This window comes from Peromyscus californicus, unplaced genomic scaffold, assembly GCF_007827085.1.
Source record: "Peromyscus californicus insignis strain IS unplaced genomic scaffold, ASM782708v3 Scaffold_3__1_contigs__length_106647218, whole genome shotgun sequence".
NCBI classification, from domain to species: Eukaryota; Metazoa; Chordata; class Mammalia; order Rodentia; family Cricetidae; genus Peromyscus; species Peromyscus californicus.
Window position 1 is genome coordinate 94,844,636 of NW_026294551.1, and position 15,299 is coordinate 94,859,934.

General features: G+C 54.3%; 2 protein-coding genes across 2 annotated transcripts; one reads left to right on the top strand and one right to left on the bottom strand.

Moving 5' to 3' along the window:
• Positions 1-44: 44 nt before the first annotated feature.
• On the top strand, positions 45-4,212 carry Paqr4 (progestin and adipoQ receptor family member 4). Its single transcript, XM_052759183.1, has 3 exons — positions 45-556; positions 2,043-2,264; positions 2,380-4,212. Exons 1-3 carry the CDS (start codon positions 391-393, stop codon positions 2,811-2,813), a joined length of 822 nt encoding a protein of 273 aa, XP_052615143.1. The 5' UTR covers positions 45-390; the 3' UTR covers positions 2,814-4,212.
• Pkmyt1 (protein kinase, membrane associated tyrosine/threonine 1) lies at positions 3,664-14,756 on the bottom strand. The gene is given in 9 exon segments (XM_052759184.1): positions 3,664-3,898; positions 3,990-4,067; positions 6,229-6,386; positions 6,556-6,728; positions 6,870-6,976; positions 7,650-8,143; positions 8,971-9,276; positions 9,278-9,463; positions 14,550-14,756. Coding segments are annotated over 8 exon segments (1,473 nt in total). The 5' UTR covers positions 9,323-9,463; positions 14,550-14,756; the 3' UTR covers positions 3,664-3,786.
• Between the last annotated feature and the right edge of the window lie 543 nt (positions 14,757-15,299).

The window sequence follows — 15,299 nt, forward strand, 5'->3', positions numbered from 1 at the left end:
CGAAACATGGGCAGGGTGGCGGGGGCGAGGAGCCGGGGTGGAGCCTGGCGTCCCCTCCAGCGTCCGGCCGCGCCCGTCCTCAGGGCTGCGGCTAGACGCCCGTCCGCCGCTGCGGCCAACGGGATCTCTCCCTGCGGTGCTCTGCCACGGTGGAACTGGACGCGCTGAGCTCCAGCGGCAGCCGGGTCGCCAGCTTCCTTTCCCTTACGGGGGCGTCGAGCTCGCGCGTGCGCAGCGGGTGAGGGACGAGGGCCCGGACCCCCGGCTGACTCCACGCAGGACGACCGGACAGCCCGGAGGTGAATCGGGATGAGCTTCTCAGCGCTGCGGCTCCACTGAGGGGGAAGCCTGGGAACAGAGGGTCGCAGGCCGGCCGCAGTGCGTGAGGCCATGGCGTTCCTGTCCGGGCCGCGTCTGCTGGACTGGGCTAGCTCGCCACCGCACCTGCAGTTCAATAAGTTCGTATTGACGGGCTACCGGCCGGCCAGCAGCGGCTCGGGCTGCCTGCGCAGCCTCTTCTACCTGCACAACGAGCTGGGCAACATCTACACACACGGTAGGTGGGCGGCTACCTCATGCTTCATGCTTCCCGTACTCGTGGCCGCCTTGTCTGGGAGCGCAGCAGCCCCCCAGCCTGAGTCCTAGGCTGCCCCTGCCCTGGTTGGGTCAGGCGCCGCGGTGACAAAGCTGCCATTGTCCCAAGCTTCGTTGCCAGCTTCTGCTTTTCCAGCAGTGCCCCAAGGCAGGAGAGGGAAGCAGAGTGGGAGCCAGCTTAATCCCGTTGAGCTCTAGGGGTAAGGATCCTAGTATCCCCCTTGGTAATCCTGTGCCCTGGGCACCCTCCCCCTCGTCCTGGAGATGGGCGTTCACTGGCTAGGAGGAGTCAGAAAGAAGAAGACCGCCCCTGCCTTGCCCAAGCCCCTCCTCGTGGTAGCCTAGTGTCCCCACCACCATAACAGTACCCTGGGGCTCCGCCTGGTGGCCCGTCCCCCCCTCCCTCTTGCGGCCCCTAGAGCTCTGCTGACACAGCCCTGGCCTGTCCTTGAGCTGCCCCAGCTGGGAGAGGGGACTAGGGCCAGCTAGGTTTAGACTTGTGCTTTTCTCTAAAGGAGGAGAAGGCTATTGTTTTGTCAGACCCCCATCAAGAGTGGGGCTGATGCCTGCATTTGTCCTCTATTAGAGCAATGCCAACTGCCCGTGGGGAAGGATGGGAATCTCCAAGAAAGGGCAGCACCGGAAGGAACAGAGCTCCTGAAAACACCCCCAGTGGAGATAGGATAAGCTTCTTTCAGTCCCTTCTTTTCATTCTGGCCTTTCTTGGCCTTCTTCCTTTATGGAAAACAAAAAGACCCAAAGCCAACATTTGACAATGTTAAGTAACCCTGAGTCTAGTATGTCCCTCCTGTCCTAATCAGAACTCAGGCTGAGGTCATGCTTCTCCAGGCTTCTGCAGACACTCCGGGACAGACAGGCAGATCTGGTCTGGCCTCCTGTGTGGCAAAGAGGAGCTGTGGCTTTAGCTTCAGCCAGGATAGCTCAGAAGTTAGTCTGCCCTGGTTCACCATCCTCTATCCTTTGCCTAGTTGCTGGGCTCAGCTGGGACAGGCTTACTCCAAGCCTGTTTCCACACCTGCAAAGTGGCTCATTGTCTCTACATCTAGACCTGCAGTGATCCCTGACAGTAACACTTCTGAAAGTTTGAGACCCACAGACCTGCTTGTGTGTGGGCTGGCAGCAACACTGAACTCTGCCTGCTCTGTCTTTCTTGTGTTTTTGATAGTCAGGTCACTTTACATTTTTTATATTTATGTATTAACTTAGTGCATGTGTGGGTGGGTGGGTGTACATTTGCCAAGGCATGTGGAAGTCAGAAGACAACTTGTGAGAATTGATTCTCTTCTACCATGTGGAATCCAGGATCAAACTGACTGTCAGACTTAGCAGCCTTACCTATGAGCTATCTTCCTGGCTCCAACTGATACCTTTGGGATGTTTTCCTTTATGCTGAGTGTGTCTGATGGGTAACTCTCCTTCCCTTCTAGGGCTAGCCCTGCTGGGCTTCCTGGTGCTGGTGCCAATGACCATGCCCTGGGGTCAGTTGGGCAAGGATGGCTGGCTGGGAGGTACACACTGTGTGGCCTGCCTGGCCCCCCCTGCAGCTTCTGTGCTGTATCACCTCTTCATGTGCCACCAAGGAGGCAGTCCTGTGTACACCCGGCTCCTTGCCCTGGATATGTGTGGAGTCTGCCTTGTCAACACTCTTGGTGAGCCAGGGCCCCAGGAAGGTGGAGGCAAGGGCTACTGGTAGGAACCCTGGGTAGGGAAAATCAGCTAGCTTGGACTGATATTTTTTTTCCTCTGCTCTCTCTCTCTCTGCAGGAGCCCTGCCCATCATCCACTGCACTCTGGCTTGCAGACCCTGGCTTCGTCCAGCTGCCCTGATGGGTTACACTGCACTGTCAGGTGTGGCTGGCTGGAGAGCCCTCACTGCCCCCTCCACCAGTGCCCGGCTTCGAGCCTTTGGTTGGCAAGCTGGGGCCCGCCTGCTGGTGTTTGGGGCCCGTGGAGTAGGGCTGGGCTCAGGGGCTCCAGGCTCCCTGCCCTGCTACCTGCGCATGGATGCATTGGCACTGCTTGGAGGGCTGGTGAATGTGGCACGTCTACCAGAGCGTTGGGGGCCTGGCCGCTTTGACTACTGGGGCAACTCCCACCAGATCATGCACCTGCTCAGTGTAGGTTCCATTCTCCAGCTACATGCTGGTGTTGTACCTGACCTGCTCTGGGCTGCTCGCCACTCCTGTCCCCCAGACTGAGCTGTCTCCTAGCTGCCAAACCAGCCTGCCCACAGCTTCCTGAGACAAAAAAACACCACCTTCCCTCCTTTGCTGGTCTGCAAGGGGCTGGTTCCCTGGAAGAACCAGCACATGGGACTTCCTCTCTGGGAGACGGCTCTTCATTCTTCCCTGTGGATTAACCACTTCTTGCACTCAGGCCTTCAAATTCCAGCAACCCCTCTCCCTGCCAACTTCCCTCCAGGGTACTGTCAGCTAGACGGAAATCATTCTTTGAGCTTGAATTTACCCTGTTTGACCTGTGAGAGTCTCTGAATTCATGTCTGAGAGTTGAGGCCTGCCAACTTACCATGCCTCCAGCCTAGAACCACTACCTGAATCTTGCCACTCCCAGAAGACACCTCCTGGATTCTTGGACTAGTCTCTCTGCCCCGCTTCCTGACCTCCATCTTTCTGCCCTGCATGCTAAACCTCTCAGCAGCCAGAATTCTACCGTTCCTGTCATTCCTGAAGTCAGGACTCACGGCAGTGGGACCAGGCCCTTCTCTCAGGACCAAGTGGGCATTGGTCCTGCTTGTATCATCTGGCCAAGAGACATGAGAGGAGCTGCTGCTTTCCCTAAGCAGCAGCACAGGTGTGGGATGGCGGCTTTGGATTCAGACCCCTCTGGACCAAGGACTCACTTTCAGTGCCATGGTCTGTCTGACTGATCTGCCCATCAGAGACACGTCTGCTCAGGAAATCTCTTATACAGTGTGTGGCTTCAACCTGCTGGCCAAAGGCCACGCTCTAGCAGAGTATGGCCTCATGGCCAGATCATCCCAGAGGCCTAAGACCTTAGGCAATCAATAAAGGGACAAGAAGCGCTATGTTGCCACATGAGCAACCTTGGGTGCTCCCAAGATTCATTACTTTTTATTAGATACAGAAGTTTCCAGGGGAGAGGTAGGAAAGAGGGTCAGAGGTTTAAAAGCACCAAGACTGGGCCTCTGGCTTAGGCTGGGTCAAGTGAGTCCTCAAATAGGCTGAGGAGGTTCCGTGGCTCAAAGGTAGGGCAGGGACCTCTAGGAGGCTCCGAGTCCATGTCAGTTAGGTCCAGGGCATCCCTTGGGGAGGAAAGAAAAAGGAACGAGACTCTGGATCCCAAAGCCGACTGTGCCCAACAGCCCAAGGCCCTGGGCTTGCTCACCTCCTCACCTTGGTGTGTACCTGCCTCGAGGGGTAGAGGTTCTCCTAGTGATCCGGGACAAGATGGTCTCTGGGGAGAGCGAGGGACTACAGAGAGAGGACAGGACAAACAGGGTGTTGAGGGTTGAGAAGGGTTAGGACCAAACCAGCTCTGATCCTGCTTGGTTCCAGGCCCCTGCTTGGTGAAGGTAGGCCATGACTAAAACAATAAACACACAGTGATAACTGTCAATTCTTCCTATCTGACCATGTTCAGGGGCATCTCTGTCCCTTTTCAGATTCATCTGAGCTGGAAGTCAAGTTTTGGTAAATGAGGCTTTTCTAGTATTTTGCTGTTACAGAGACCCTTCAGAGTGAGGGAAATCCTACTTAAAGGGAGGGATCCTGAGAGAATGTGGTTCTTCCATGGAGCAATTTCTTTTTTTTTTTTTGGTTTTTCAAGACAGGGTTTCTCTGTGTAGCTTTGCGCCTTTCCTGGAACTCACTTGGTAGCCCAGGCTGGCCTCAAACTCACAGCGATCCGCCTTGCTCTGCCTCCCGAGTGCTGGGATTAAAGGCATGCGCCACCACCGCCCGGCTATGGAGCAATTTCTTTTTTTTTTTTTTTTTTTTTTTTTAAAGATTTATTTACTTATTATGTATACAGTGTTCTGTTTGCATGTATCCCTGCAGGCCAGAAGAGGGAGCCAGATCTCATTACAGATGGTTGTGAACCACCATATGGGTGCTGGGAATTGAACTCAGGACCTATGGAAGAACAGCCAGTGTTCTTAACCTCTGAGCCATCTCTCCAGCCCGGAGCAATTTCTTAATTACACTTTCCCTTGGCTAGCAGACACCTGGGACAAAGGGAATCCTCTCAGGATAGGGACTTAGCAGGTTCTTAGAAGTATCCACCCAGGGAAGGACAGCACTTTGTCCCTGAATAGGGACAACCTCTACAGAGGTGGGGGCTATAATCCTGCACTAATGACTGGCAAAGCTGTGCGGGACGTCATAATTGCCCACACAGACCATGAGCCACACCCACACAGCCAGTCCTCATCCCCTGGGTATGACAGAGGCCCATCCACCCTCCTCTCCATGGAGCCTGATGCCTGCCATGTGGCACTGACCACATGATGCACCCCCCCACCCCCACGTCCTAGACTCTCACCCACCCTATGCTGTCACTGACCACGTGATGTGCACACACACACCCCCACCCCCACGTCCTAGACTCTCACCCACCCTATGCTGTCACTGACCACGTGATGTGCACACACACACCCACCCCCACGTCCTAGACTCTCACCCACCCTATGCTGTCACTGACCACGTGATGCGCGCACACACCCCCACCCCCACGTCCTAGACTCTCACCCACCCTATGCTGTCACTGACCACGTGATGCACACACCCACCCCGTGTCCTAGACTCTCACCCACCCTATGCTGTCACTGACCACGTGATGCGCGCACACACCCCCACCCCCATGTCCTAGACTCTCACCCACCCTATGCTGTCACTGACCACGTGATGCGCGCACACACCCCCACCCCCACGTCCTAGACTCTCACCCACCCTATGCTGTCACTGACCACGTGATGCACACACCCACCCACACACCCCCACGTCCTAGACTCTCACCCACCCTATGCTGTCACTGACCACGTGATGCACACCCCCCACCCCACGTCCTAGACTCTCACCCACCCTATGCTGTCACTGACCACGTGATGCACACACACACCCCCACCCCCACGTCCTAGACTCTCACCCACCCTATGCTGTCACTGACCACGTGATGCACACACCCACCCACACACCCCCACGTCCTAGACTCTCACCCACCCTATGCTGTCACTGACCACGTGATGCACACACACACCCCCACCCCCACGTCCTAGACTCTCACCCACCCTATGCTGTCACTGACCACGTGATGCACACACCCACCCACACACCCCCACGTCCTAGACTCTCACCCACCCTATGCTGTCACTGACCACGTGATGCACACCCCCCACCCACACACCCCCACGTCCTAGACTCTCACCCACCCTATGCTGTCACTGACCACGTGATGCGCGCACACACCCACACACCCCCACGTCCTAGACTCTCACCCACCCTATGCTGTCACTGACCACGTGATGCGCGCACACACCCACACACCCCCACGTCCTAGACTCTCACCCACCCTATGCTGTCACTGACCACGTGATGCGCGCACACCCCCACCCCCACGTCCTAGACTCTCACCCACCCTATGCTGTCGTCATCCCAGCTGCTGGAGAGGCTGCTGTCCAGGAGGGGGCTGCAAGGTGGAGAGCCAGGCGGTGTGGCTGGTGGGCCCGGAGGCTGCAGCCAGCTGGCAGGATGAGCCAGACCATGCCAGAGCCAGCATAGCAGAGTGATCAGTGCCTGAGGGGAAAGGGGGCCTCAGAACTCAAGCCTGTGACAAAAATCACAGCACTTGGAGGCTGAGGTAGGAAGACAGAAGAACAAGCACAACCTAGTCTATATAGTAAATTCAGACTAGGTAGGTCCCCTGGGCAAGGAACAGTTGGAGTAGACCACCACAGAGGCTTACCTGCCACAGGGCCCAACCTCGACTCAGGGCTTCTGCAGCCATATACCACAGAACGTTCCAGGGACGAGGTTGCCTCAGCATGGGCAGGGCCAGCAGGGCCTTAGCTGTGGCTCGAAGCTGGGGGTCAGGCTCCAACATCATTGTGAGGACAGAGCGCAGCTCAGAAGACAGACCTGCCCATGAGGCAGAGTCATGCACGTCAGGAGCCAGGGTATTTATTGACTGGGCCCTCAGCTCAATGGTGCCCCTACTACTAGCCACCCCTTACCAGAGAAGCTGATAGTAGTTGCCTCTTTTCCTGAGCCCCCACTCACCAGCAGTGAACTCGGGGGGCAAGTATCCCTGGCGCAGCTGCTGCCAGCCCTCCCCACCATGGGGCAGCTCCATGTTGCAGGCCACTTCCAAGATGGTGAGACCCAGACTAAGAAGGACAGGGCACGAAGAAAAGGAGAGGCAAAGTCCACTTTGTGACACAGATCCCAGTCCTAGGCAGCATCTTGGTAGGAAAGGGCTGCTCTCTTCCCCCATAAACCATGAAGTTGGTGGGAGAGGGGCAAGGAGCTTTGAGGAGGCCAGTAAGCACTAGTCAAGATGGAGGCCTTGCTGTGAAGCAGAGACCCCCACTTAAGCATGTTGCAATGGAGGTCCGTCAGAACCTCACTGGCATGTAAATTACTTTCCATGATGATTAGGTTTGGCATCATCATTCTGTGGGAATAAACAGAATACAACCAAGGCAAGGCAGTAGGAGCCAGTGTGGACTCAGAAGCCTGGCCTGCGTACAGTTCCAGATGCTAACTGTGGACTTGACGAGTTCCTCAGCCTCACTGCACCCTACTCTCCCTGTGATGGAGCCTAACCAGAGAGCTGCTAGCCAAGGAGATGTCTGGCCTACAATGTAAAGGGGCCTCTAGAGAGTTTGCTGCTTACTCTGGAGACCCCTCAGCTAGTGGGCAGGGCCAACACCTCCCAGGCCTGAATGCCCTCCTACCCTAGTACCAGGAAAGAGCTCTTCCTTTGGGCGGTCCCTCCCTTTCTGCTGATCAGTCCCCAATAAGAGCCTCCTTCAGGACCTCTCCACATCCCAGCCTCACCTGAACACATCTGCGGCTGTCCCGTAGGAGCCCTGCAGCAGTTCTGGGGCCATGTAGCGAGGGTCTCCCTCCTGAGCCTCACCAGCGCCAGCTGAACCCAGGTCCACCAGTAGTCCAAAGTCACCCAGCTTGCAGCGGCCCCGGGGCCCCAAGAAGATGTTGGCAGGCTTGACATCAAGGTGAACTAGGCCTTGACTATGTAGGTGGTCCAGAGCCAGAAGAGTGTCCCGCAAGTAGCCCCAGACCTGGGCCTCTGGCAGGCTGGCCCCCCAGGCTTCACAGTGCTGCTGCAGGCTGGGCCCACAGAGCTCGGTCTGCAGGTACAGGATGCCGCCCTCCTCCCAGGCCTGCTCCAGTCTCACGCAGTGTGGGTGCTGCCCCACCTTCTCGTGGCCGCCTACCTCAGCCAGCTTGCGAGTCCGGTCTTTGGGGCCTCGGAATGGTGACATGGAGCGCTTAACAGCATAGAGTCGGCCATCTTCCTTGGAGCGCACCTGGAAGGGAGGTGTTGCCCAGAGGCAGGATGGGAGACAATCAGAGGATGCTGATTGTTAAGATTTCACCATGCAGGGGAATACACGTCAGTCTTAGACCTCTAAAACAATGATAATGACCTGGACACGTCCATTGCAGGAGAACGCACTGGAGACCCAGCAACAGAGATGGGGCAGACTATGCCTCTGACCAGGGCCCATTGCTAAGAGAAAGATTTAGTCCCAAAACAACAGGGCAGTATGCTCTGTTGTGCCCAGCTTTCCTCCAGAGAGGAGAGATGATCCAAGAGCCTGTGCTGTTTGTATTTAAAGAAAATTGCTTTCAAATAGTGTTTGTGTAAAGGAAAACTACTGTTTTAGAAGACATATAAATGATTGAAAAATTAATACCATATTAAAGAAAACAAAATTATGATGGGAAGGGGTACAGCTTTTGAGCCTGCTAAGCTAGGGGAAAAGGTAGGCATTGGGGTCAGTTCCAGGCCAGACAGAACCAGTCATGGATCTCAGCACAGCCATCTCCAAGCAGAGGAGTGGCAACAGAGATCTGCTGCAGGCTGTACCAGGATCTGAACAAGGTGCCAGTGTGCGCGAGGCATGCGTTCGAGGCGCTTGACGTGGGGGTGGGAAGTGGGAGATGGGGGTGGGAGGTGGGGAGTGGGAGCTGGGGAGTGGGAGGTGGGGAGTGGGAGGTGGGGGTGGGAGGTGGCTGCAAGCCCTAGAGAGGCAAGCTGTCAAAGAATAAAGGGCAGGAGGATACCTAGGACACTATCCCACCAAGGCAAAGAGGTTCCCCAGAGGAGCCTAGGAAACCACCCTTCATTTACCTTGAAGACCTCTCCGTAGGAGCCATGACCTAGGCGGCTAAGCCTCTGGAAGTTCTGCTGAAAGAAGGACTCTGGCCGGCTTGGGTCATATCCAGGACTCTGCAGGGTCTCTGAGGTCTCACCCAGGAATGACACCCTCCGGGGCTGGGGCTGGTGCCAGCCTGGAGTCCGAGGAGGGAAGAGACGGCTGACGGGGATGCTGCCCTTGGCAGGGGGCCGAGGTGGAAGGCTCCGGCTGAGGCCCCCAGGCCTTTTGAGGGAGAAACCAGGCTCTGCATGTCGGAAGTAGGCTGGAACTGGGATGGGGGGTACCACTTAGGGGCGGTGGGGTGCCCTCAGTGGGCATGGACATGACCAATGCTAGAGGATCAGAGCACAGAGCTATGTGTCCGTCCACTCAAACAGTGCTTGATTCTGTGGCCCACAAGACAGCCACTCCTTTGCCACACACACGTTCTACTTTCCACATGAAGGTTGTGTGGGCCACAAGTACCTGCAGAGAAGGAGAACAGGCCATCACACACCTACACACTGTGCCATCTCTAGCTTTGAGGTGACATAAATATGAAGTCAGGACCATAAGCCTTTATCTCCGAGGGCCTCATACCCAGCAGAGGAATTATAAGGCAGGCAGCTCTAGAGTTGCCCATTCAGTCTTCTCTGCAGACTCTCCCAAGGTCCTGAGATGGGAAAATCATGCCATCCCTCATCACAGTAAAAACTTGTGAGTTCCAAAACTTGACTCTCTTCTAGAGTATGTATATAAAATGAGGAGACCTATGGGCTTTCCCCAGAAACAGATAGACTAGACGAAAACTTACACAACCATCTTAGTCTCCGGAAGTGATACTAAGTCAGAGAAAATGAGATCGTTACAGAAGAAAATCTAGCAAATCTTGGTACCAACGTGGAGACCGAGTAGAACCTGCAAGTCTCCAGCACTGTGGGCACATGTCCAGAGCGGAGGCTCTTGCCGCCTCAGTTCCCTGCAGAACTTCACCTCCCTGTCAAAGTTAAAGTGTCCGCCTCGGAAGAGCAGGTTCTCAGCATGACTCAGTCTCCCACCAACTCCACAGGGCAGAGGCTGGATTCGGTCGAGTAATGGACTAACCAGGGGCTTTCTGCTCTCTCCTGTCCCCGACAGACCAGATGGAGGTTCTACGTCAGGCCCAGCAGGCTGAGAAGCCCATGGTCCCAGCCCCAGCTCATTCACAGGAAGGGAGCTCCGCATTGGAAGAGGCAACAGACAATCTCAGAGACCTCTGTCCTGTCTCAGCACCCTGCTCCTTAGGCAACAGGGCCAGCTGGGAGGAAGTGCACCACTGTCCACAGCACAGCTCAGAGAGACTGCCCAGAGGTGGAGGCGGGCTGTAAAATAGAGCCCTAAGGCTGCCCCCAGGAAAACTTGATTGTGAAACAGGGTGCAGTTCATACCTGACAATGCTGTCATAAGGGGTGGGGGCTAGGCACAATGATTGTCACCTATAATCACAGCACTTAGGAAGCAGAAGCAAGAGAATAAGGAGTTCAAAGGCTATCCTTGGCTACATATAGAATTCAAGGCCAGCATGAGCTACATGAGACCCTTGCTCAAAGAAAAAACGGGGGGGGGGGGGGGGGGGGGGGGGGGGGGTGGGGGGGGGGGGGGGGGCTTAAAGATGACTCAGCAGGTAAAGTGCCTGCCTTGCAAGCCTGACAAAATCAGTTCAAGACCCAGAACCTACATAAAGGCAGAAGGCGAGAATAATTCCACAAAGTTGTCCTCTGACCGCCACATACATGTCACGGCACACTCCACCCCGACAATAGTAAATATTTTTAGTGAATGAAAAACTTTATGTCTTAGTTGTTGGGGTTGGTACACGGTACCCTGTAATTCTAGCCTAGGGAGACTGAGGCAAGAGGTTCACAAAATTGAGGTCAGCCTGGGCCACATATTCAGATCTTGTCTCAAAACAAAGAAAGAAGGGTTAGAGGGATAGTTCAGCTCTTAAAAGGATTGACGGCTCTTCCAGAGGACCTAAGTTTGATTCCCAGGACCCACATGGCTGCCTGTAACTCCACTTCCAGGGGAATCTGACACCCTCTTTTGGCCTCCATGGGCACTGCCCACATGTAGAACATAGACATACATTCAGGCAAAGCCATACACATAAAATAAATAAACCCATACACATAAAATAATATCAAAAATTATTTTTAAAAAACTAGGAAGAAATGCTGGGCATGATGGTGTATGCCTTTAATCCCAGCACTCAGGAGATAGAGGATCTCTATGAGTTTGAGACCAACCTAGTCTACACAGAGAGAGAGATCCAGGCCAGCCAGGGCTACATATATAGTGAGATCCTGTCTCAAGAAAAAAAAAGAGAGAGAGAGAGAGAGAGAGAGAGAGAGAGAGAGAGAGAGAGAAAGGAAGGAAGAAGAAGTATAGCTCAACTGATGGTAGAGTACCTCCCTGGCATGTGCTAGGCTGCTTTGATCCCTACTACCAAAACCAAAACAGACACATGTTTTAGGAGCACAAATGTCTTTGTACTCATAAATAGCACTAGGAAAACCAGGAATGTTAAATACACAGGACTGTCCTTTCAAAGAAAAAAGATATATTAACCTCTTCTGCCCAGAAGGCTGGGAATAGCCTAGGTAACCCCATGCTATCTATACAGCTAGGCCATACCTGGCTCCCCCAAGCTCCCATGAGCAGGACCAGAGGTGGCTAATAGCCGAGATGACCTCTACACTATCTGTATGACGGAGGCCAGGTCCTCCTCTAGGCCTTAAGATAGCACAAGTAGACTATCAATAGAACTGAGAAGAGTTTTGATCTGATTATCCTTGTGCACAGGGGATCGTGTTACAGCAGGACACATTTCCCCAAATTGTACTGGACTTAAATATGCCTCCAGTAAACTGCCCCGCGTCAGCCTCTAGAAGTTTGAACCAACACCGGCTCCTGAGTCGTGCTGAACGAGATTTCCCTCTTGTCTCACACAGATTAACCCCTTGCAGGTCCTGGTGGTTGCAGAGGCCCCTGAACACATGCATATACAAACAACTAAAGACTTAAATAAAAAGGAAAACATGTTCATGGCAATGGTCTTAAAGTTGTGAACTGGGCATAGTTCATGGTACAGTGTTTGCCTAAAGCACTATACCTTCAGAGACCTTCAGCTCAGCCTTTCTCTAGCACAGAGAACAAACCCCTGTCCAACCTCTCCAAATTCATCTGCAGATTCCGTACAATCCCTGTCAGAAACCCATCTGGCTTCCTTAACAATGAGCATGCTAGGTGGTAGTGGTGCACGCCTTTAATCCTAGCACCCCAGGAGGCAGAGTCAGGCAGATCTCTGAGTTCAGAGGACAGCCTGGAAAGAGCTGATCCTATAATTCATGTGGATGTTCAGAACTCACCCCCCAAGTCAAACTCTCATATAAGACTAAACTTAGAGGCCGGGCGGTGGTGGTGCACACCTTTAATCCCAGCACTCGGGAGGCAGAGCCAGGCGGATCTCTGTGAGTTCGAGGCCAGCCTGGGCTACCAAGTGAGTTCCAGGAAAGGCGCAAAGCTACACAGAAAAACCCTGTCTCGAAAAACCAAAAAAAAAAAAAAAAAAAAAAAAAAAAAAAAAAAAGCTATTATTACATTTATGGTATTAGGAATTAAGCCAAAGGCCTAACACGTCAGCCAAGCATTCTACCACAGCTACATCCTTACCCCTACATCTGTACTTTCTAAATATGAGACAATATTACCTTTCTAAATCTGAGATTTATTTTTGTTTGTTTTTTGAGACAGGGTCCCTAGTTTAGGCTGTCTTCAAACTTGCTGTGCAGCCAAGGATAACTGTGTCCCCCTACCACCATCTCCAGAATGCTAAGATCACAGGCATGTACACACACACAGTTTACGGAGTGCTGGGTATCCAACTCAGGGATCATTCATGTTAGGTAAATGCTGTATCAACAGAGTTATTAATATAATCCCAGGCCCTAAATCTGGGATATTTTGAATTATGAAGAGCACCTAGCATCAGGAATTTGTGGAATTGCAATTCTGCACTGGCCTACAAAAAGCTGAAGGATTTAAGACTGGTGTCTGGCTAACTGTTATCATAACCGGTGCTTTAGATAGTAGTTGAAATGACTCAAGTACAGTGGTACCACGTGTCAGTAACCGTGTGCCTGTTGGGGCAGAGGGGAGCATCAGGTTGCTACAATGTTGTAATTGAAAAAAAAAAACAAAAAACAAAAACAAATTGAAAGCGAAAGAAAGAGTCCACTAGGGGGAAACACATGTATCAAAATTTGCCACACCTAGCTGAGAGTGTGGCTAGATCCAATTACTTGGTTAGCCAAGTGAGGTTAGGGACTTAAATTAAGCTGCTTGGCTGGAAGGCTCTCTTATTATGGCTCTCATTACTTTAAGAATCCCATCCCAGAGATGGCATGCGCTTAGTGATAGAGTGCCGGCCTACCACTCAGGTCCCTACCCCAAAAGGAAAAAAAAAAAAGGTCTTCTTGGAGGAACCAGACTGTCAGGATCCATGATCATGCTGGTTAAACATACATCCTTGAAGGGAGGGAGCGATGGCTCAGTGGTTAAGAGTACTTGCTGCCCTTCCAGAGGACCCAGGATTGATTCCCAGCACACATCTGACACCCTTTTCTGGCTTATGTGAACACCAGGCACGAACGTGGTGCACATACACACGTGCAGACAAAATACCTATACATATAAAAAATAACAAAAAGAAATACTCTTTTTGGGGGGAGGGGGTTTCGAGACAGGGTTCCTCTGTGTAGTTTTGGTGCCAGTCCTGGATCTCGCTCTGTAGACCAGGCTGACCTCGAGGTCTGAGCCACCGCCGCCCGGCCTTTTCTTTTTTTTTTTTAAAGGAAGAAGAAATACAGTCTCCATGCCTAGCATCGGGGAACCCATCACCTTCTGTCGCCAGCCAGGAAGACCGGCCCCTCTCAATGTCATTTACGTTTTAACACCTCTGGCCTGGTCAAACAGCCTTTATGGGGTGAGAAGGGCCGGTAGTGGAGACCTGGCTGAGTCCAGAGTGTCCCGGAGCCACTGATCAGCCAGGGTGACCTCCGCGTTTCCAGGGGCCTCCTCACCCTCTCACTGGGCTGGACACATCTGTTGATCACCGTCTAGCGCTAGACTGTGAGTTCCTCCGGGGTAGGGCTGCTGCTGAATTCGCTCCGTCAATCCGCAATTGACAAACAACTGCGTAGACCGGCTGTCACCCGGAAGGGGCTCTTCCCAGAGAGACGAGGGAAAAGAGAGGCAGTGATGGAAAAGGGGCTCCCAGTGGAGAGGGACAGGCAGTCACCCAGGGCGGTCCGCGGGAGTAGGCGGGGCGTGGGCGACAACGCGGACCCGGAGTCACCCGAGGGCCAGGCGGCCCGTGACGGACAGGGAGGGGTGGGGCTGCTGCAGGGGGGCGACGGGCCACTGCGGGAGGAGGCCGAGGGCCGTCTCGGGGCGCAGCGCGGCGGGGGCGCGGGGCAGGGCGCCGGGCGGAAGAGCGGCGCGGCCCGGAGCCCTCACCCGGGTGTGGGCTCACCTGGGGAGGCTGTGCGGGGCGGGGCGCGGCGCAGCAGCGAGGTCCCAGGTTCCGGGTCGGCGGAGGCCGCTGCGGGCCTCACGGGGGCCGGGCAGGCCGGGGTCGGGCAGCGGCGCCTCTGGACACCGGCACGAAGCACTCTCTGCGAAGGGGAACGGCCCGTGAACGCGCGCGGAGCCAGCTCGCGCCAAAAATTCCAAACCGGCCTCGAGGCCCCGCCCAGGCTCTCCTGTGGCCCCGCCCCCGCCTGGCGCAGCCCGTCGGGCTCCGGCATGGGCTCCGCCTCGCGTCCTGCGTGCGCACCGAGGCCTCCCCGCCCCCGAAGCCTGGCCGAGCGCTCTCACTGCGCAGGCGCACCTCTTCGGGCCCTGCTGCTGAATGGGGAGCTGAATTCTTAGTCCTGGACGCCAGGTGGGAGCGATCCTCTCCTCCCCCAGGATTCCGAGGACTTTTGTCGGCCTCCAGACTTTGGTTCCCATACTCGCTACCGTCTCTGGGCTGCCTTAATTCTCGAATCCATAAAAGGACAGGCAGGGCCCTCCACCCAAGTGGCGTTTCCTCCGGAAGTGAGCGTTACACATCATCTTACACATTCGGACGCCGATCTTCATCACACTAGTAGAGCGATGGGGAGCGCCTCTTCTAAGAAGCTGGAGCCTCCTTGTGCACAAGCTTTCCTTTGGAGAGAAGTGATCCAAGGGCCTGTGCTGCCTGTATTTTAAATAAAGTTGCCTTCAAATAATGTTTGTG